Genomic DNA, 23,206 nt, shown 5'->3' with positions numbered 1-23,206 from the left:
GTGATTGGCTAAGAGTTGGAGCGTGTGCGCGCTTTAAAGGCCGGGAGATGGCAGCTCAGCATCCTCCCACAGCCACGGAGAGACGAGCCGGAGGACGGAGCGGACCGACCGGGATGTTCTCAGGATATCGAAGCGAAGGAACAAGCTCCTAAAAAATGAAGAAGTGAACAACCGCATGCGGATTTTAGAGAAGAAGATTTGAAAGGAAAAAATATTTATTTGGCCGCTAGTGGAGATATTTTGCTTCAGAGAGACAGAGAGAAGAGAGGTAAGACGTTTGGCAGAATCGAAGTTTGCGGTGATCGTGTTCCTGAAGTAGTTCTGTAGCCTAACCATTCTTATTTTAAAACTATTTGAAATAGCTTCGATTTTTTTTACTTGATCTTTTTTTTTTTTTTTATGTCGCGGAGTTTTGTTGTCCAAACTCCACCATCAAAATGTGTTTCCAAAGTGCAGTCCGTCGATCTCCAGAGGTCCCTAACTTCCAGCAGCATTGCGACTGTTTTCCTCGAGTTAATCGATTGTTTATTGATCAAAGTGTTCGGTAACTACGCCTAACAGTTATTTTAAGGCTGATTATACAAATATGTTTCATATTTTGGGACTTTTTCAAACGTTATGCAAGAAGGTTGATTTTGGTTGTTTTAATTGACCATATGTTACCTGTCCCCATTCATTTCCCGTGTCGTTTAATTACAGAAGGCTGTTGAATTGACGCCACAGCCTATACCAGAGCTCCGGCCTCGAGGCGCTCTGGAGCCTAAATGCTGTATAACTCATAATTCCACGGCAATTTCCAGAATTAGGCTTAAATCAGAGCCCGAGGCTACGTGACATTGTCCTGAAAGAAGAGCACATTTCTAAGCTGCAGATTTAAAAAAAAAAGAAAAAAGAAATCGAACAGATTACATAGGCAGCCAGAGGCTGGTTTAGTAAACTAATGCAATGAAATCACAAAAAAATGGTATTGCATTAGTCACACGTTTAGATGACATAGCCCACACACGCTCACAGTAGCCTCACATTAACACACACGCACACACACACACACACACGCTGGCCCATCTTTCACGTGTCAGGCCTGATGATAAATTAATAGCTTTGTATAGTTGAAACCTATTAGCAACCACAACAGCCAGGAGCCTCCAGGCGGCAGGGAGCCGCCACACACACACACACACACACGGAGCTCCGCTCGAGTCCCACTCTCAGGGAGCAGAAGAGACATCTTATAGGCCTAGATGTTTGTTATAGAGATATGTTACTGGATATATGTCCAGTCTGCGGAGCTCTAGGCTACATGTGTTCCGTTTACGGTCTTCAAACTGGACATTTACATTTGATGGTAGCTGGAGAAATAAAAGAGCAGAAGGGTTAGAATTAATTTAAGTGTGTGTGTGGGGGGGGGGGGGGGGGGGGGGGGGGGGGGGGGGGGGGGGGGGGGGGGGGGGGGGGGGGGCGAATTTAAATGAGTTGTTTTTTTTCCTTCAGCAATGCCAATAGTTTATCATTTATTTTTATCATCATTTGTAAATTTTTATACATCACAACATATAGCCTATACTAACACGTTATTATTATGCCAAATATAATACAGAAGGAAAAAACGTATAGCATATTAATAAACATATTTTAAACTTGTAACTGTTGTAGTCGTCCTTTGCTATCTGTTATTTTAGTGAATGAAATAGGCTACTTATTATAGCCTACATTGCGTTTTTCTATAGCTGAGTGAAACTAACTGAAACCAAATATTAGTATAATAGTCTTTTATTGTCGTTTAGCAAATCTCTGCATGTTCACTCTTAAAACTAAATGTGTTGCGATGTGGACTCATAAAACACTTGTTTCCCTGCAAACTTTTATCACATGGTGAATGAAAACTACGAAGGTTACAGCATCAAAACTATTAAACCAAGACGTGTATTTTTTTTTTGGAACGATTTAAATTCCGTGGGCAAAACGTTTACTAAAATGTTACATTTCATTTTCCATACATGTGATCTGACTGGATCTAAAACACACACACGTTGTCAGCCAAATTCTTTGACATCATTAGAAGTCCCTCTCAGTTTTCTGCTAAATTTCCATTTGATAAAATGAAGGAATCATATTTTTTTTTTTATGCTTGTACGGTATATTTCACCTGTTGTTCAATTTCAATTAGTCAGCTTACAACACACGTTATGATACAAAGTGTTGAAGTTTCCGCTTTTTAAGGACTCCAACCTAAACGGACTGGTTGGTTTAAACAGGCCTGACACTCACAGCAGCTTGTCCTCCTCTCTGCAGACAGCCCGCCGGCCATGCAGCACTACGGGGTGAACGGCTACTCTCTCCACGCCATGAACTCACTGAGCGCCATGTACAACCTCCACCAGCAGGCGGCGCAACAAGCCCAGCACGCCCCTGACTACAGGCCCTCAGTGCATGCCCTCACTCTCGCAGAGAGACTGGCTGGTAAGAACCAGTTGCTCTTTTTTTTTTGTCTTTTTCAGTGTTTCCCAGTCATCTGATGTCATTCAAGATCTCCATCCTTTACTGTGTATTAACACCAATGCAATGTGTGTTAATCTCTGGCGTGTTTAAATGACCTTTGACCTGTGCCTCAATTAAACTGGTCTTGTTCCTTGTTTCTCAACGGCTGCACATTTCAAGACATTATCCTTGAGGCCCGATATGGCTCCCAGCACCGAAAGCAGCGGCGCAGTCGGACAGCCTTCACCGCCCAGCAGCTGGAGGCCCTGGAGAAAACTTTCCAGAAGACCCACTACCCAGATGTGGTGATGCGTGAACGTCTGGCCATGTGCACCAACCTGCCCGAGGCACGCGTTCAGGTAAATCCCCTTCAGCATACATCTGTCCTGTCTGCTGTTTGCCTGCTGCAGATTTATGGCTTAAAGGTGAATTTAAGACAATTTTATATCTTCAGAAATGATAATGGACAGATAAAGTGACACAATCTGTCCGTCCGTCCATCTGTCAGGTCTGGTTCAAAAACCGCCGGGCCAAGTTCCGTAAGAAGCAGCGCAGCCTGCAGAAGGAGCAGCTCCAGAAGCAGAAGGAGGTGTCCGAAACTGCAGAGGGCTCTACAGAGGACTCCAAGACGGACTCCACCAGTACCACCAACGCCACTGTGGTTCCTGAGGCCCGCACTCCCCCCCCTCCCTCCTCCTCTTCGTCCTGTCAGTCAGAGACAGAGAGGCTGGCAGCCACAAGGCCCCAGCCTGGAGAGATGAGTGTGGAAGTCAACGTCACCTCCCCTGAGCCGTCGGACAGCGAGTCAGCAGCAGAAGATAATGCTGACAGAGAGGATGAAATGAGAGGGGAGTCGAGGGTGAAGATCAGGGAGGACACGCAGGGGGAGGGCAGAGCGCAGCTGGGCAGCAGCTCTCCGTCCTGTAAACAGATGAGCCCCACATCAGGTAAAAATATTGCTGTCTAATGAATTCAGATGCTTTTTTTTTACATACTCCTTTAATATTTCTCATATTTAAGAATTTAATCACATTCATGTGCATAATAGTGTACATGAATCAACACAAGACAGGTCAGTGTGTGAAAAGTATTAAAGTCTTTCTTCTGTCTTCCTGTCTCTCAGACTCTCCCCTGAGCTCCCCCCCGTTGCCGTCCTCCAGCAGCGTGACCGGCGGTTTGGCACAGAGCAACTCCTACGCTTCATCTCCCCTCAGCCTCTTCCGGCTGCAGGAGCAGTTTCGGCAGCACATGGCCGCCACCAACAACCTGGTTCACTACCCGTCCTTTGAAATGAGCACGCCGTCCTCTCTGCCCTACCTGGGCATGAACGTCAACATGCCGTCGCCATTGAGCTCGCTGCCCTGCCCGTCCTACTACCAGACCCTGTCGCAGGCCCAGCAGGTATGGAACAGCCCGCTGCTGCAGGCACCAGGCAGCCTCAACAGCAAGACCACGAGCATCGAGAACCTCCGTATGAGGGCCAAGCAGCATGCAGCCTCGCTGGGATTAGACACGCTGCCCAACTGAAGCTCGGGCTGCTCGGTTCAAGTGTTCGCCCTCTAGTCAGGGTTGTACCTGTGAATTATGGGCCCTGTAAACAAGAGGTGACTCTTGGCCCCACTTTACTTTCCACTTGACCTCTCACTACTGTCAGCAACTATCCATTCAAAACACACACACACACACATCTCCAAAAAATAGCGATTTAGATATGAACGTCAGCTACCCAGTTGGCTGACATCCTTAAAATCTGTCTAAATTTCCACTTTCATGTAATTTAACTGCTGTTTTATTTGCAGTTTTCTAGATTTGAAATATACCCACTGTCAAAACCAAAAGAGCGTGACAAACAGTAGAAACAACATATTTTTTGACACGCACAAAGCCCTCAAAATATGTTTTAGAGACGGCACTTTAGGCGCCCTCCCTCAGTTTGGGGCCCAGGGTTGTCAACATAACACACCTACCCCATTCTCCTCATCGTCACCCTGCAGCTTACCATCAGGAGCACGCCAGGACATGAAGAACAGCTTTACTGGATAGACTTAACAGAAAATAAGATTATAACAAGAACTTAATGGACTTAATGAAAATAAATCCCACCTGGACTGCAGCTGTGACTGAACAGTACTTTAGGCCTGTGGATCTTTGCTTGTATTGGACTCCTCCTACTCAACGGCAGAAGCCATCTCTACTAACACTATCTGCTCACTATTTCAGCCTCCTCTGTGAAGTCAGGGAAGAAAGTCTTGAGCTGATTCCAGTACAGATTTAAGATATTAAAATATTCTCCAATTCAACCCCTGAACTTGAACTATGCATGCATGCACCCCTCTGAAGCATGGCTTACAGCCGCAAAACACAGAATGAAGTCATATCTGATATCAGAAATAAAGCTCTGATCACTCAATATAATCCCCAACTGTATTTCTTTGTAGATGACCCATGACACATTGTTTAAAGTTACAGTACTAAGCTGAATCCATTGAGCGTTGTAAATATCCCTCAGTGTTCGCCTCCATATGCCTGGCTAAAGATGAAGTTCATGTCTCCTTTTGTGTGAAGGATTTGAGAGGAAGAGAAAATTGTGGCTTGAAGTCAAGGACCTACAGCAGCAATGAAATAAGGAGAGAAACTGCGGAGGAGGCACAGTGACAAATAAATATGAACCCAGCCGACATATATTTTTGTTAACTCGGATGCCAGACAGAACTCGACAGAGTCACCCCTTTTTCTGAGCCACTGGCTTCCGCAGAAAGACGCACAGGCCCATTCTCTATGTATTATATCACTGTAGACGTATTTCTCAATTGTTTAAAATGTGAGTAATTTATCTGTTTAATGCAAGGGAATAAATCACAAATAAGAATGACTTATGTTCTCAGTGTCGTCGGTTGGAAATGTAAGATGAAAATATTTGCTTGAACTGACTCACTCTGCCTCCTTTTGATACTTTCCGAAGCAAAGAGGGAGCTTCGATCCAAAACAATGGCTCAAGAAATCAACACATAGTAAAAGCAAAAACAACCATTATTAAAAGTGTAAGAAAACAACACAGGCAATCAATCCAAGTCCTATATTAAATATGTGGGTTGAAATGAGGGAATAGAGACCGTGTATGAATGCCATGAAACAAAAATCCCATTTTCTTAATGGAAGTTTTGTATTATCAGAACTTTTTTTGTGGTTTTCTGAATCTTTGGAGCTTAGTCAGCTGAAAGGGGAGTCAGATGAAAACCAGGCAAGCCGTCTAGATCATGAACCAGGAATAATCACTTAGCAGGACATCCAACAAACCAGCATGCAAACATGCACTCACATATAGGCCTTGAAAAAAACATCCAAAACATTTTCTCAAAGTTTCTCCAGTGAGAAGAAGTGTGCAACAAGAGAGGGATTAGTTTAGAGTGTGCCGAATCCAGCTCCTCTCTGGATGGCTGACAGCGTTGAGAGGGAATGACAAAAAACTGAATATTAATGAACAGTTTGGATTTCCCCACACATTACCTTCAACCCTTTATAGTTAAAAAAAAAATGAAGTCTGGTTAATATGTTTCACTGAAGACATCTTGATGAACCGTAAATAATTCAAACACGGGAGGTCTACCATGCTCGATGGCGAGGTTTACACACCACATAGGGCAGAGCCTGCCACTTGTTCACCCGGTGCAGAATAACTAATCCTAAATGAAATGACTGAAGCACAGTGTCAGGCTCTAAAGAGTCTCCAACCCACCACACACCCACCTACCCTTCACTCTCTCTGCTTCCCTCTTCCCCCACGCTGTCAGCTGAGGTTTGGCTGCACCGAAACAGAATGCTTTGCCATAAGAAGATTACCTTTGGTTGGGATATCGATGGATTAAGTAAGAATAGAATGAGATAAAATAGGACTGAAAGGGTTCCTGGAGTCAGCAAAGTTCAGACACCTGTTTTTCCTGGTCTTTTCCCGCCTTCCTTGCGCCATGACCGTAAAGATTATATCACTGTCTAACTGGAGAAAAGGAGGTGAGAGGGGTGAGTGCTTTGGGATGGGGCAGGTTACAGTGCATACAAATAATTTCGGGGCTGCAGAGACAATTTATACAAAGGCCTTTGGGCTTTTTTTTTTTCAGGCATACTTTCAAACGTGGTCAATTTGTCATGAACGTCTGGGTCTTCTGTGTTCGTAAAGATCATATTGGTGTAAGTTAATGGGAATGCGGTTTGTGTGCGTGTGTGTGTGTGTGTGTGTGTGTGTGTGTGCGCCTATGGCAGCTAAGCTCCTGAAGGTTTCCAGGAGCTCTTTGATGTGTATCTGGGCAATGCGCTATTAGAGGGATTTTCCTAGTTGACAGCTCAGAGAATGTGTGGAGGAATTGCGATGCCAGCGGGCTAAAAGAATGCTGGAAACAGGATTAGGATCATATTCTGGCAGCTCCTGTCACTTCATCAATGGGCTAAGGTTTCCTCAGTGACAGCCCTCCTTCTCTGCCCTGCTAAAACCCTTTAGTGGGACCATAAGAGGGGTGAGAGAGGGGAAAAAACAATGATTGAATGGTGTGCTATGATTTCTGTGCTGCTGGGTTTGCTCTGAGGGCTTTGTGTTGGGAGGTCTGAGGGGGGCGACGTTAATTTAGTGGGAGGGGTAGGTCGTGGGGATGAGAAAAAGGGAGCTTTTTTTAGGGTGGTGTGGGGGTTTATCTTGGAAGTTTTACACCCAAATCCCCTTGGCAGAGCATGTAGAGTGATTTTTACACTGATGCTAAAGGACAGGGACAGCAGCAGCTGTTTCAGGATCTTCAGGATCCAGTTTGCCTGTATAAGCCCTACCTGTCTTCAACAAGTGAGACCTCTTTCCCCTTTGACAGTCCATCTACTATTGTATGTGGGAGTGTCAAATATGTTTGTAGGCTCATTTGAGGATATAAAGGTGGCTCTCTCAAGTGATTAATTTATCTCATTCTAAAGTAGGATTAATATGATATTCTTTTATTGTCAACAAATCCCATTAAAACACCGAAAACAATAATGAATTGATAGTGTTAACAAGTATTGTCTGTTATAGCTTATTCCTCTGTGTCACAGGCATTGTAGTTTATTTTGAGTCCTTGGTACATCGCTTTGCTGTTGTGAATATCATCTGCAGCTGAAGATAGTTTTAACAAGTGGAAATGTCTGAGCAACATTTCTAAAACAGGGCAGCGGCCATCTGTTTTAGGAAATTGCTCAACTTAAAAATAAATAAAAATTAAAACATTAAAGTATATATTCTTGACTGGTTTTTAAGGTATTTTTTCCAGGATCATGTAAAAAAACATTAATCTCAAGCAGGTAATGAGATGCTTTGTCCCCATGTACCACATTGTACATGTGGATCTATCGCATTTTAACATTTTCATCAAATGTGAAAAAACATTTCCACATGTCCAAATTTGCCGAAAATGGCACGTGTGGTGATAAATTCACATAATGTATGCACATGTAATTTTCAGACATTTCAAATGGGAAATGAAAGACATCACATGTGAAAACCACAATTTCACATTTATTGTGAAACATGCTTCAGGTGATACATTCACATTTGAAACTACATTTCAAATGTAATGAATTTACATAAAAGCACATGTGGTTTTCAGACATTTTTTACACATGAAATATAATTTACATATTTTCACATGTGAATATAGGAATTTCGCAGCAGACCTTCGTGGGCACACTTTTGTATTTCTTTACATTCCTTCCATGGCGGCAGCACTTTTGATCAGCACCTTTTTTTACAAATCACTCGTCGTGTTCGGGTGAGTCATTTATGCTCAATAAGCTGAATATTTTGAGAGGATTTTGAGGTCACCTTCTGCAGCTGGGCCTGCGTTTGTTCTCCAGCGGGCTTATAGGGTGGTCTGTGCTGTGCATCTTGGACCAGCTGTCTTCATGCTGCCACCAAAACCCTTTCCCCCAAGAGTGTAACTCCACACTTTGCTCACCCATGTGAAACAATACTTTTACAATACCACAGGAGTTTGATTGTTGCCGACAAGTTATATAATGCCAGGAATTACAGACTAGCATGCAAATGCTAAATCCTCCTCTCTTTCTCCTGAGAAGTGGATGAGACGGACTATATCTACCGGCTTCACTCTGGCTCCCCAGCTTTGTGCTACAGAGACGCTCTCCTTTCTCCCCCTGACTTGGGTGATAATCCTGACACGCACTGTCTGCATTTTTTACTGTACGTGTTTAAGCGCATTTGCAGAGCATTTATCTCTCCAATGTAAACCAATTTGGCTATAAGGGCCTTGGGCCAAGCAAGGCGCTGGAAGAAAGAAAAGAAAACTCAAACCTAGCAGATGTGCAGAGAAGGGAGGATGGGAGAGCTGGCGAGGATGCGGGGGTTGATGAACAACTGAATGCAGCAAAAAAAAAAAGGGGGGAAAGCGGAACCCAACGGGAGAAAAAGAGTGTCCCTTGTCCGAAGGGTAAGCTTTTGAAACTTGGGATAGGGGCCTTTAAAGCCGATAGAACGTGGATCACTGAATTGTTGAGTCACAGAATCTGCGAAAATCATACGGTGCTCCCAGTTAATCCTGTCATAGTGAAATCGGTGGGCATACTTTTGAGATCCCAGCCCCTTCTGAAGAAATTTGGAGCCTGCTGTATTGACAGAGCTGCTGTTTGATACCGCCTATACACCTGTATCAGCTCTCTGTTAATCTGCCTTCCCCTCCTCCCACTAGTCCTCCACAGCACGTCGCCCCTGTTGGTAGTAATGGCTGATGAAATGGACCAAAGACCTAAAAGCTGCCAATCTTGCTGCTTCTTGATGTCTCCTGTAAGTGGCTCTGGTTGCAGGCTGAACTCGTCACTTTGACCATCTGAAAGGCAGAAGCCCTGCTGTGTCAAACATTACTACCTGCAATTCTGTGTAGCTATAAAGACTATGGACTCCTTGGTCCCTGAAATGGGACATTAAGACAGAATCATCCTAGTTTAGTTGAAGCGATATCAAGGTGTTTTATTTGCTGGCACACAGGCAGGGTCTGAATGGGTTTGGATGGCTTTTAAAGTACCCGATTTTATAGCCTAAGGTTCCTGTAAATGAGGTGTTTGCTGCTCTTATCAATGAGACGTTACATGAGAAGAGCACCTTGGCCTGCCAGGGCTGTTGGGTGGTTCTACTGTATGATTCCAACAGCCTGAGCTTTGGCTAGATGCCCTTTACATCTAACCTCTCAAACTTTCATGATACTATACACTTTATAAACTTGCTGATGGATCAATATTATGCTTAGCATCATGACTACATCATTTCATTTAGAACGTTTTCTTTCAGATACTGAAATTACTATTAGATTAGATCAGATTCAACTTTATTGTCATTACACATGTACAGGTACAAGGCAACGAAATGCAGTTTAGAGAGAGCCTCCGGGCCGCAGCTATTTAAAGCGCTGCCACACAATACATATCACACAACATCACCAAAAGTATTCTTAAATTATACAGCTTAAGACATGAAAGGGAAGAGAGGGGGAATGACATGCAGCAAAGGGCCGCAGGTTGGAGTCAACCTCTATATATGGGCCCACTGAGCTATCCAGGTGCCAGGAATTCTTAAATTATGCAGCGTGACTCTCCCACAGTTCGTTTGGGGAGCTCAGTGTCAGTGTCAGTCATATCGACCCGTAGCTCACAGTTGCAAAAGTCTGAATGATGGGGCAGTGATTATAGGTGGGATCACCAGTACTAGCGATGCTTTTGCATTTCACAAGGAGTCAATTGATTTGGTGTTGAAATTGCAAATTTGTGTTTGCTTAAGCATCCTTGTGAAGAGTTCGATGTGACTACAAATATGGAGGGCTTTAGTTTTGTAGTTCAAATGCCGAAACTTGCTGAATGTCCTAATAACATAAAAGCATTTTGATTGATTAAAACGATAATGCAAAATGTAAAATTCTTTGTTTTGATCTACATTGCAGGTGTATATGTACACATAGTAAAACATATAGTACATTATACTAATAATATGTACAAATCACACTTTCTATTTCTCCTTTATACGATCAATGAGTCCATATTAATATATGGATATGGCTCCCTGTCTTCTTGTTATAAATGTTGTTTTTCCTGTTTGTTTAATTGGCCTTTCACAGGCAATACTTTGACTTGTCACAACAGAGTTAACACAGGACCCTGAAACTGAAGCAGCTAAATGGATTTCAGCTGTGTTTTTCCTGTTTTCTGTGAAAAATGTTGGCAAAAATTACTATTACTTTCATTTATCAGGGAGAGTTTACATTAATCCATCGTTATTAAAAGGCAAATGCTTTGTGTTTGCCCAAACTGACTATTTTTCATCTTCAGTCCCCTTAGCCCAAACAGCGAACATTAAGAGACATTTGTATTCAAGTCTAACACATTACATGTCTTACATGTTATAGTGGCCTCTGTGTGATAAATGCAAAATTGCAAAAACTAAAATAAGATGTAACGATTAAATGGGAATATCAGCAGAAATCAATGTTTAGATAGTCACCATCTTTCTTAAAATGGGTATTTTATATATTTGTCAAACTGATGAGTATTCGTTTGCACTTAGTGCATCTGCGATATTTATGAAAGTGCTACAGTATGTTGACATTTAAATTGATTTTAATATATAATATAATTCACACAACTGCCAAATTGTAATTGGTAAATGTATTTAATGGGGAAATGTGAAGACTGACATTGTGCATGTGTCTGTGTATTTGTCATTGCTTCTGTCTCAGATCCTGAGGGATTTATGAACAATGTCAAGTTCCCTCTGAAGACCTGAGTCTCTTCACTGCCTCTTAAGGCTTAATGCTCCCTGACTGAGTGGCACAGCGAGAGCCACACACTCTCTCTCTATGTTCCACAAATAATGCTAAGAACAACCTCTCAATTCCAGCTCCCCTCCTTGCCAAATGTGCCCTCCTTCCTCTACCTCATGCACACGGCCATTTCCATTCAATGAGACAGCAGTGCAAACGTGGGCGTTGTAATGGAAAACACTAACATTGTCCTTAATGGTTTCCCATCCCAGGAGAGTTTTAAAACATATGTAAATTTATGTAAACCTAACAGAAACACATATTTACAATAGCACAGGGTAATCACAATATGACGACATGGTGCGCTGGCCTTGTAGATGGAGACGCCATGTGTCATTAGTCTCCTTTATCTCTTTTCTGTTTCCTGTTAAGGCATCAGAGTGACAATCACTCACTATAAGAATGAAAATGATCTGCGCTCATCTCTGGTACAGTGATGAAGAGGGAGAGGACAAAGAAAGAGGTAAAAAAAGTGTTTTTGTGACTCACAGCTGCTGGATGCCTTAGAGGGTGAACTTTATAAACTCAGTTTGTTGAATATGCAACGTCAAAAACGTGTCAACTGTACAGGTTTTAAAAAAGCTATACAAATCAACTATTGAAAAGATAAATTACAAAATCACAAAATGTATCACAACTGATGACACAGATTAGCCGAGGAAGGAACAGAGGATCATAACTTGGTGACTTGTACCGCTTAAATTTTAACATTTCTATTGTGGAAACAAATAACAGCAGTGTTTCTTCTATGACAAGTCAGTTGCTTTATTTTATTATTGGTCATCACATCACAGAAATATGTCAGTTATTGTAAAGAGACAAACATTATTTTCCACAAGTGGTTGCGGTGCCTCTTTGCCTAATGACGACATGAATTCAATTTCTTCTAAAGCATGTAGTTCTTGTTCATGCTATATTGCGTGAAATATTGAACAATGCCAGCGGTGGAAAACCACACCTACTATTGTCCAAACTAGATCCTGAATTTCACAAAACAAAACATAAAGATCATGTAATCATGTTTGTCAACGTCAGTTAGACTCAAAATGTTCATCAAAATACAAAAAATGTAAGTTTATGTATAATCAGTACCATCCCAAAAAAATAATGAATTCTGAGGTTTTTCAATGAATGTATTTAACATAGGAGAGAACATTTTTAAATCAGTAAACACGATTAACTTTAAAGTATCACAGTTATTAAGCTGTTAGTTTTTTGGCCCTAAAAAGTCAAAAAGCAGAAAATGCATGAGGTCATCAATGTAAACCAGAAGACTGAAACTCAACTCAATATAGCAACATTAATCAACTTTAACTTGTATTTACTTTACTGTTTTAATGTGGTTAACAGGTGTTTAGTGCAGTTATTGCTTCTTAAAAAGGCACCTTCATTATTAATGATTTTTTAGTCTGGCCTGATGTTTGTGTTTTCACACGAGTGTATTCAGAGCAGCTTTGGCCTGAAGCCCCTGAAGTTAGCAGCCCCACCTGTGTCCTCCAGGCCTTACTTTCTGCTCTGTTTGACCAGTTGTTCCACCTCCTTCATGAAGCGCAGGCAGAGCTCATCCTGCCATGGCAGCGCGACACACTGCACCGCCACAGGCAGACCCTCGCCTCCAGACACAGCCTAAACACAAACACCACACCTGTCAACAGTCGGCAACCAAAGCCACAACAGTCCACTGCCTCCACCTACTGACCAGCTTTGACACTACTATGATACAAGAGAATATAATCTGACTATTTCTGTGGGCTGTTTGGAGTTAGAAATAGCAGCTATTTACTGATAACATTTCATATTAGAATATCTTAAATTGCTTAGGGGCATTACTCTATTACACTGAAAAATTGTGTAATCTATATTATTGCCATGAATTTCTTTTAGTCTTAACATTCTTTTAGTCATAACATAACATAACATTAGCCTTGACATTTAGACACAACATGACAATAATCAAGATAATAATCGGACAATTAAATAAAAATTAAAACAACTGTTAATGGCAGCTTTATTTAAAAAGAAATTCACATCATAATTTGTCTCTTTGAATTGGTTGAATGAGTAGGTTCCGTTGAAATGCTTAATGCATCTTTCTGCCTCCTAGTGGTAAAAAATGTGGAGTCTGTTTTGCTTCCTGGGAATCAAAATGGCAAAGCCATTAACACAAATGAGTCATTAAGCTGGGGGGGGGGGGGAAGTGAAAAAACTGAAAAAGACATTATAGCTTCTAGTGAAAAAAAAACAAAAACTTGAAATTCTTTCACAAAAGTTATGTATTAGGGTGGTGTAGTTTTACTACTGTATTACAATATTTGATATCAGTCATCTCTTAACTTTTTTTACCTGTTTAAAGAGCTTGTCCCAGTGGTCCTGAAAAAAGCCCTTATAGTGCTGGAGTTCCTCTTCATCCTCTGTTGTCACCGTGGAAACAGGAACAACGCCGGCAGGAAAGGTGAGGAGATTGTATAGCATTGTGTGAGGGACAGTGGCTAAAAGGACAGAAGATAGAAACAGGCTATTTACTGTGTTACCCTGGGTTCTATGGCCGTAATATCGTTGCTGTTCTGTTTGGTCATCATATGCAGGGAGACTGCATCCTATTGTAGCGCTTGGGCCTCTACAACAGTTTATGCAGTGGTCTGTTTATAATGGTGTTCAGCTATCCACAATTTATAGAAACTATCAACAAAGACCAAACACCTCTGACCAATATTAATGAAAATATATAGGATCCTAAAATTTAGACTAAATAGGATATATAAAATCATTCACAATGCCTTTTCAGTTATCATACACTGCAACTGTTCAGTGAACCGTACTGGGAAGCATGCCACAGAAGAGGAAGTTGAAGGCTGGTCCGATCACCGGGCACAGCAGCACGTCTATGTTGCATCTTCTCCAGGCTGCTATTGTTTCCTGAATGTAGTCCTTACGAAATCACAAGAGAATTCAATGTCCCCTGTGTGCATTCAAACATGCACGAGCATCATTAGCTGATAACGAACAGTACCTCAACGGCAGCATGCTGCTTCCACAGATCTGGAACAGAACTAGAAACAAGGCAGGGAAATAGTTAGTATGTTTTAACATTTTGCCCACTACAACTGTCAGTGGCAAATAACTTTCTCACCCAACTCCACACAAAGCACTGAGGGAGTCAGATCCACGAGGAGACTGCAAAAGACATTCAAGACAGAAAACACGCTTTAAGTGTCAATCCAAACAGCAACTGTTTTATCAAATGACTGCAGATATCATACTTAACAAATGGAAAAATGACATTTTCTTTAGTATTCATGCATGTCTGTCTACATGAGGATAGAACTCACCAGGGGCTTAAGGATGAAAGAGAGGATTTTCTTCAACCACGTAGGAATATAGTAAGGTAAAATCTGTGCTTTGAGACAGGGGTCCACAGGGCTCCCCTCCCTAAAATAGAAGCAACAAAAGATCACTGCCACTAAACAGAACTATCTAGTCTAAGGGATTGTGATATGGTTCATTGTAGTAGTTAGAAAAGCATTAGCTGTCTTCCTGTGTCTTATATAATCGTTAATTCAATATTTGGGTTTTGGACTGTTTGAAACAAACAATTTGAAGATATCACCTTCAGCTCCAAGAACTCGTGAAAAGCCTTTTACACATAAACGATTTATCAAAAACAATTTCTTTATCAAAAGATGAAAACTATGACTTATTAATATGATATAGATTCTCCAAGACCTTAAATATGCACAATTACTATATGTATTAAGTTATTAAAAAGGAATAAAATAATGGCATTTTTTAGCGAACTTCAACTTACAGTTTTTGAAGCAGGGTGGTAGCTCCATCTGCTAGGATGCCCTTTATAAGCAATTCATGTAACACGTAAGAGATCTTCAGAGGAGTGTAGGGCACCAACTACAGGCACGAGAGGGACAAAGGTAACTACATTAAAAACATATTGATCATATATCACATATTTGAAGTGGCCGTAGATCATAAGTTTGAGAGCAGTGTGTCTCTGAGTGGGGAGATCTTACAGTGTGCCCTGCTTGCTCTAACAGAGCTTTGACCTCTCTGATGCCTCGGGACATGCTTGGAGACGTGTTAGAGTAGCCGTCGCTTTCTAGGTAACCGATCCTGAGAGGTTTGGTGCTCTGGTATATCTGAGGGCAAGACATTTTAGCTTAAGTAAGTAAAAGGGGAAACTGCAGTTTGGAATATCTGAAAGTACCTTTTTGTTTCAGACAGAAAACTGTTATGAGTAGTCATTCCGTCCATAAAAAGATACGTGCAGAGATCTGTGTTGGGCCTAGCTTAGCACAAAGGCAGCCTCCACACTTCTGGGAAGGCTTTTCACAAAACCTTAAAACCTGTTTAGAGGGACTTGTTCCAATTAAGCCACAAGTGCAATGGTGAGGTTGTTTACAAATGTTTTTAGGAGTGAAATTCAAGCACTGTCAACGTACCTCAACCAACTATTTCCAGACTCTCAAAGCCTTTATCATAGAAGGGACCGTTTTTCGGTTTACACGAGTGATTGTGTTGATTAAACACCAGATTGTGTGGAAAATGTAACATTTGTTTAAGGTATATTTAAATTCAAGCATGTTACTAAGCTTGAAAACATAACCGGTAAAATCAAGCATTTTCCAAACTTTCAAGACTTTGCACAAGCTCTGTAAAGTGTTTGCTGGGGTTGAAGTCAGGGCTCTATGCAGGCCAGTTAAGTTCTTTTACAGCCAACTTGAGACCTATTCCTGTATGGACCTGACTTTGAGCACAGAGATATTATGATGTTGAACACTATTGTAAGCCATATCCTTGTACGCCATCCATTACCCTTTGGAAAATTCACTTATTTGCTTTCTTGCCGGGGAGTTTGATGATTGAAGATTGATATGACTCTAAGCCGCAAGTTAGCATGAAGACTTGAAACAGCTAGCCTAAAACCAGCTTAGTATTTACCCGTTATATCCCATTTGTCTAACTTTTTTATTGTTTAAATTGTGTGGAAAAAACACCTTGCCATTTCACGGGGGGTTATGTGCAAGACTATTTCTTGGTCAGAAGAGACTCAGTTACTGGTTGCAGCCAAAAAGTAATCTGGTACATAATCCCTGGTAAAACGTTACTTTTGTTTGTGTAGCGGACAAACCTGCATATTAAAAGGTAAGGGTGGAACCATGGGGTCCAAAGAAAACATGTGGTCGCAGAGCAGAGCCTGCATACACAGAGCCAGACTGTCCACATCTCTCGCCATGGGTCCAGGAGATGACAACACTAATTTAATAAGAAACATAAACATAAGAAGAGTAACCACATTTTTCAGACAGTATGTAGTCAATGATGTTACAACTGTAACTTACCTGATTTTTGCCCTCGATAAATGGAGCTCACCCCCTTTAAACTGAACAAAGGAAATACAACATACGTATAAACGAAGTAACGATTAAAGTGTCATGACTAGTGAATATCCAAAACTGATGCAGAGACGCTCACCTGAGTCGACCCGCTGTTGGCTTTAAGCCACAGATCCCACAGAATGAGGCAGGAATACGGATGCTACCCCCTATATCACTGCCTAAACCAAGCACGGAGCCCCCGCCCGCAATAAGAGCCCCCTCCCCACCGGACGAACCTCCGGATGTCTTCTGGAGGTTGTGGGGGTTCACAGTCTGCCCATAGATGGGATTACTGCAGTCATAACTGGAGAAGAAATAAAATAAAAACACACATAAGCAACAAAGATCACAGGCTTTTGCACATGCAAAAACAATATGAGCCCCTAAACCAATTGTAATTGCACAAGTACACGTTGTATTATGTCACAGCTAATCATAACCTGATTGAGAAATGATTTACTTTAATAGGGCTTGGGGCAAGTTGGTTTTCACAAAGGGAATGGCTCCTTGTCTCTTCAGAACTTCCACAAGCACGCTGTCCTGCTGCGCAGGCTGTTCAAGATTAATGACCACACCGCAGGAAGAGTCATGGTTCTTGTGTTGTAAATGAACACAGGCAAAGAGAGCAGTGCTAGATAAGAGCACGTAAACCACATAGATCTGAGCTATACTGAGAACGCCATAATAGTTTTACAAGTGCATACGTGTATGATTGCCATCATCACGATGCTATCTGTCTCCAACAAGAAAATGCTGTCCTTTACTTCACACAAAAGTCTAAATCATTGATCTCCCAACCCCAACTTCCCTGATTTCAGTGACAGAGCCATCCCTCACTCGGCAGTAGCCATAGTACACGACCCTAGCCCCCTCCCCAACCTAGTTTCCACTCCCTTCCCATCTGATTGCAGGTACAGGACACTTGGGTGGAAACACTCACTAACACACTATGGATTCTGTACAGATGTATTTATGCTGTTTGTTGTTGTATAAAAATGTATCTATATTCTGGAGGCAGACATTATGACAAAATAACAAATTTCCCCCTTTAGGGACAACAAAAATCTATCGATCTATCTAAAGATGCAGGTGATAAACAGCTAAAAATTACCTTGTATGCATAGTTTTCTTTGATGCTAACTGGAACTCCATACAAGAGACCTTCCTTATTTGTAGAAACAGTTTTCAGCTGTTCAAAACTCTCTAACAAGATCCCTGTGCAGCAGTTCAGATCTTTGTTCACATCCAGAGTCTGTGGGAAAACAAACAGATTTATGCCTTTCATCTCCTGGTTTTTGCGGAACATGAAGTCAAGTGAAAAAAATGTATATTTAACAATTTATGGTATCTACAGACCGTTGGGCAAAAAGCCTTGAACAAATGACGGTGTACAGAGCTGTACTAGGGTACATGTAAAAGTTTTCTTCTATAAGACAAAACCATCTCCTGTAAAGGTAAAATATTTTATAATAACATTTCTGCATATTGTAGTTCAAGTGGTCTGAGGAAAAAACTAAACTTCTCCACCTCCTTGTTGCTCTTTTTCCAAGCTTCAGATCATCTAGCCTATAACGGGAGACTTTGGCTAATGCCAGGACATTTCCGAGTGTTACAATTGGCTGTTCAGCAAATGCGGACGCACATTCCCACATCTCTTAGTTGACAGTTCTGTTTACGATAGCAAAAAGCTCAGGGCTGCAGCTAATTCAAGGCTAAACTATTAGACAACAGACTGCATTGTCATCAATTTATAAACAGTGCTATCTATGACTACATAGAAAAACTACATTGTTGTCCAGTTTATTTTAAATTCTGCCCTAAAAAAACCCTAATGGTACTACAGAAGACAACACTACTGTGACCCACGCTATACTCTATCTTATAAGGGCCCTTAAAGCGTCTCCAAAGCTTGGAACACAGTCTTCTCCTCTACGTAGTAGTTTAGAACAGTAGTAGTAGTAGTAGTAGTAGTAGTAGTAGTTTAGTGTTTAGAAGACCACACCAGCTCCCTGTCAGAGTTAACGCCTACTAAATAGTTATTTTGTTCACTAGAAGCTTTAGCCTGATGCTTCTCCACTGCCTCCACAACAGTGGACTGTGTTACTACTAAAGGACTGAAGACAATGCTTCTCCAGCTCCATATCCAGCATATGGGGTAAAACCGCTGCTGGGTATAATGTAGCTTGTTGGATAGATCTTCTTCCACAAACAGCCACAGCATAGATAACAATGCGCAATTAAATCCCTCAATGAGACCATCTGACTGAGGACGATATGGGAAAGTTCTGGTTTTGTGAATATTTAGAAGTTGAAAGTTGATGTCCACACTGTCCACAGTATGCCCAGTGTGCCCCAAGTATTCCCACAGTGTGTTAAAGAAGCAAAAAGAGTTAGGATTCTGGGGTTGTGAAATGAACGCAAAGAGAGCAGTATTAGATTAGAGCACATCAAAGACACAAACCTGACATACTGTATAATAAAGAATGCCATTAAGAATAATGTACGAGTGAATTTACATTTGGACAAACTGACTCTGAGAAACTGATTCATACATACTGGTACTGTGTGTGTGGTGTGCGTGCGTGCGTGTGTGTTTGTTATCCTTAAAATGGTACACTGCGTTCTACTAGGCACTAAGCAGAACACTGATTATTCATTTACATGGTATTTCTTTTGGCATAATATTAAATGACAATGACTAGTTTCATGTTGGTTTTGAACCTTTTCCACGTAAGTGTAAAGCACGTCCTTGGGGCTCAGCGAGCCCTCCTGCAGTTTCTTTGTCAACTCAGACAGGGACAGCATCAAGATATGAGCAGAGTCGGTCACTGGAAGCTAGAGAGGACACAAACACACATATTTACACACTATGATAGAGCAACATATGTGTGAAAAATTAATTCACACACAAAGCAGTTATCAGTTCACAAGTGGGAACACCTAACGATAAGGTACACAGTTACTGAGGAACGAATGAGGAGCAGGTGAGGAATGAATAAAATCCAAACCATACCCAACACTACAGTTGACTAGTTTTCACACACTCTTACATAATTGGACAAAATTGGATAATTGGACATTACAACTTGATGTTGTAATGGTTTCATATATCCTTCTTTAGTATTCATATAATCATATTATTATTTAGGCTAATCATTACTCTGTTTTTCAGTTAAACAACTTCATTCAACTCCTTTTTGGTATGTGTCCTCCCTGAAGCAGAGTCGGCAGCTGTCTGTTCCTGAATCCCCAGCTCAAGGCCGGTGCCCTGTAGTCTGAAAGATACAGATGTCATTATGTTTATCGATAAGGGTGCAGAGCTGGGATATTTTCTATCTGTGCGTGACCAAACAACACCAGGTTGTCTTTGGCAGCTAAGATAAATGATTGCTAGAGACTCCGAGGCATGGGGACAGATGAAGAGAACGGCTCCAACTTGTCTGGGTGTTAATGATTAATTGTTTTGCTAAGATTAGGCATGTTCCCAATCAAGGTCTCCTCTAGCTAGAGATAGAGAATATAAGACCATGATATTTTTGTTTAACCATGCCAGACCCTGTCACACTGTTACTGCTGTTAACTCTGCGAAACAGTTTTGCCCATTATACTTTGCAAAGTGTAATAAAATTCACCAAAAACCAACTCAATAATCTTACACAGCAGTCTCACTTCAAAACTTTTCCTCTCCTGATGTACAGAAAATTTCCACAACAATGTTTAAACAGTTTTTTTTTTTCAGTACCAGTCTTTCCAGGTACCCCCTGGGGTACAGGTAGTCCTGATTGGGAATTACTGCCTTAGATAATGTATAGTTTCTTATTGTTGTGAATGTGATGAAGAAGGTGTTAATCCCAAATTCATGCCTTTTTAACAGTGAATTTGTTACATTACATTGTGGGAACGCCGAAGAAAGCCTCTCCCATTGGTTTTATTTGTATCATAAATTGTAATACTGTCCTCCCGTGCATGAACCTTGAGACAATCCTTCTGTCCGTCCTGACTTTTATTTTACTAAACGTCATCTGAATGAATGGAGCGATTGTTAGAAAATGTTTGTATCTCATGTGTCTCATTAAACCTTTTATAACATCATGAACTGAACTCTGATAGGTGTCACTTCGTTCTCTGGGCTTGCCACTACTTCAGAATCAACTCACAGAGGTCAAGCCAGCAGATTAGATGAAAGGATTCCATAGAAAACCATTGTGATTGGATTGTTTCATAACACATACAGTGGGGCTCGAAAGTTTGGGCACTCCAGGTAAAAATGTGTATTAATGTGCATAAAGAAGCCAAGAAAAAGATGGGAAAATCAGCAAAAGGCATCAAATTACAGATTAGACATTCGTATAATAGGTCACAAAAAGTTAGATTTTATTTCCATAATTTACACTTTTAAAATAACAGAAAACTAAAAAATGGCGTCTGCAAAAGTTTGGGCACCCTGCAGAGTTTCTAGCATGCACCGCCCCCTTTGGAAAGCTGAGACCTGACAGTGTCATGGATTGTTCTCAATCATCGTCTGGAATGACCAGGAGATGTCAATCTTAAGGTTTTAAATGCCCACAACCATCTGACCTTGCCCCAACAATCAGCACCATGGCTTCTTCTAAGCAGTTGTCTAGAAAACTGAAACTGAAAATAGGTGACGCTCACAAAGCTGGAGAAGGATATAAGAAGATAGCAAAGCGTTTTCAGATGCCAATATCCTCTGTTCGGAAGTTAGTTAAGAAATGGCTGTGATCAGGAACAGTGGAAGTTAAAGCAAGTTCTCGAAGGCCAAGAAAAATATAAGACAGGACAGCTCGCAGGATTCTGAGAAAAGCAAGTCCAAACCCACGTTTGACTGCACGATCCATCCAGAAAGACCTGGCAGACACTGGAGTTGTGGTACACCATTCCACCATTCTTTAACTGTCCATGCTGTAAAACAGACATTATGGCACTCTCATGATGTGACATTTGAGGAAAAATATATATATCTGACCGGCCCACATTTAAAAAAAAAAAAAGGTCATTTATAAAACTGTGCGTAAGATCCTTAAAAAGTGTAATATGCCTATGCTCAAAAGGGCATGTGCGTAGTGAATCAGCCTCTTGTCCCGCCCTGTACACGCCCATTTTTAACCATAAATATTCAATGCAAAGCACCTCGTGCATGCTATGGTAATGACCCTGGCAGTTGAACCTTTGTGAAGCCGAATCATGACGACAAAACTTCTCAGACGTTCAGGAAATAATGCAAATTGATTTTAATTTTGGGCAGTTCTCGCACAGTGTAGAGAAACCTGATTTATGGACTACCTTTATGGATAATACTGTCCAAAACGGTAGGAATTACGGCACTCGGGGATTGCTTCCATATACCAGACATACAGTATATGGTAAGGTTTAACTAAATATTATATCCAAACAAGCCTTAGTGATACATTTGAAGATTTTAGACTGTTTATGTCTAATATTTATTTTAAAAAAAAACCTTAGCTCTCTGTCATTTCCCTCTGAAAACAGCCGGTTTCTCCCAGAGTGGCGAGGACATTGGACCAGGATGGCACGGTTGACCCCTCATAGCGCAAAGATCACAGGGAATTTAAATCAGAACTTCCACTTGTAGATGTAGAGACACACTTTCAGAAGCACATTGGAGGATTTGCCTATAGTGTAAAATCACTAAAGAAAATGAACAATTATTGAAAGGAAATCATTTTTTATGTAATTTTCCCATTACAATATTCAGTTACTGTCATGGTCCCTGAAATCTCTTTTCTCCTGATTCTTCGTGGTCGTCCTGCTGTGCCATCAGCATTATACGCATGTTTTTTTTGTTTACAACATTTGTGATTGTTACACCTCGTGCCAAAAGCACAACATCAACTAGGTATGCCCACCCACAGAGACAAGACGAAGACGAAAGTGTATAATAGGTCAACGAACTTTTCTTCATGCAGGTTTTGTCAATGTATTCAAGTTTGTAATGATTAACGAGGACATTAAGTGTAATGATTGCTCGAGGGACTTGGACATTTGATGATCAATGCAGAGTATTAAAGACAGCCATTCAGTTATTTACACTGTGTTCTGCAGTTATCTAAGGTAGGGTAAATGATTAAATGCTATCGTGTAGGCTATATGCCATGCAGTCGGGCCATCTGAACGTGCGCTCCGTAGCGGACACGCGCCGAGTAAATCTCAAGAACGAGTTTTTAAGATTTAAGTTTGAAGTGTTTATGGAACAATTATCTCTCAGTACAAACGCGAATAACACTGCTGGATTTAATCTTAAGTCATGTAATGTGGTTCTATGGAGTAAAAAAATATGCGTGAGGAATATAGGCCTACTTTAAAATATTAAGAGTGATCCAGTGAACAGTTATTCCCACATTTACTTTCTGCAGTCTGACATCAGTTCACCTCCTCGCCATCTGCGTCGCCAATTCCCATTTTGTCTCCAAAATGCGGGTACGCACTGATCGGAGTTTGCGTTTTTGCTTTTATAAATCACAA

General features: G+C 41.1%; 2 protein-coding genes across 2 annotated transcripts; one reads left to right on the top strand and one right to left on the bottom strand.

Annotated features, from left to right (window-relative positions):
• The first annotated feature begins 69 nt into the window (after nt 1-69).
• On the top strand, nt 70-5,350 carry LOC117950974 (diencephalon/mesencephalon homeobox protein 1-A-like). Its single transcript, XM_034882433.1, has 5 exons — nt 70-268; nt 2,293-2,460; nt 2,659-2,837; nt 2,987-3,425; nt 3,602-5,350. The coding sequence occupies exons 2-5, from the start codon at nt 2,307-2,309 to the stop codon at nt 4,003-4,005; spliced, it is 1,176 nt and encodes a 391-aa protein (XP_034738324.1). The 5' UTR covers nt 70-268; nt 2,293-2,306; the 3' UTR covers nt 4,006-5,350.
• A 6,707-nt stretch (nt 5,351-12,057) lies between these two features.
• Nucleotides 12,058-19,636, bottom strand: LOC117950614 (fatty-acid amide hydrolase 1). The gene is made up of 14 exons (XM_034881798.1): nt 19,424-19,636; nt 17,814-17,954; nt 17,163-17,296; nt 16,800-17,006; nt 16,667-16,707; nt 16,456-16,580; nt 15,338-15,463; nt 15,118-15,215; nt 14,642-14,741; nt 14,443-14,486; nt 14,323-14,362; nt 14,132-14,240; nt 13,656-13,801; nt 12,058-12,938 (listed from the first exon to the last, which is right to left on the bottom strand). Exons 1-14 carry the CDS (start codon nt 19,505-19,507, stop codon nt 12,816-12,818), a joined length of 1,518 nt encoding a protein of 505 aa, XP_034737689.1. The 5' UTR covers nt 19,508-19,636; the 3' UTR covers nt 12,058-12,815.
• Between the last annotated feature and the right edge of the window lie 3,570 nt (nt 19,637-23,206).

Source organism: Etheostoma cragini, chromosome 9 (genome assembly GCF_013103735.1).
Source record: "Etheostoma cragini isolate CJK2018 chromosome 9, CSU_Ecrag_1.0, whole genome shotgun sequence".
Taxonomy (NCBI): domain Eukaryota; kingdom Metazoa; phylum Chordata; class Actinopteri; order Perciformes; family Percidae; genus Etheostoma; species Etheostoma cragini.
This window is presented reverse-complemented; position numbering and strand designations above follow the sequence as displayed.

Coding starts and splice junctions, on each gene's coding strand:
- LOC117950974 (XM_034882433.1), top strand. CDS start 2,307: ATGCAGCACTACGGGGTGAACGGCTACTCTCTCCACGCCATGAACTCA. Junction 2,461..2,658: donor TCTCGCAGAGAGACTGGCTG/GTAAGAACCAGT, acceptor GCACATTTCAAG/ACATTATCCTTGAGGCCCGA. Junction 3,426..3,601: donor ACAGATGAGCCCCACATCAG/GTAAAAATATTG, acceptor CCTGTCTCTCAG/ACTCTCCCCTGAGCTCCCCC.
- LOC117950614 (XM_034881798.1), bottom strand. CDS start 19,507: ATGCTGTCCCTGTCTGAGTTGACAAAGAAACTGCAGGAGGGCTCGCTG. Junction 17,007..17,162: donor TTGCCCCAAGCCCTATTAAA/GTAAATCATTTC, acceptor TTTCTTCTCCAG/TTATGACTGCAGTAATCCCA. Junction 12,939..13,655: donor GGGACAAGCTCTTTAAACAG/GTAAAAAAAGTT, acceptor GTTTGTGTTTAG/GCTGTGTCTGGAGGCGAGGG.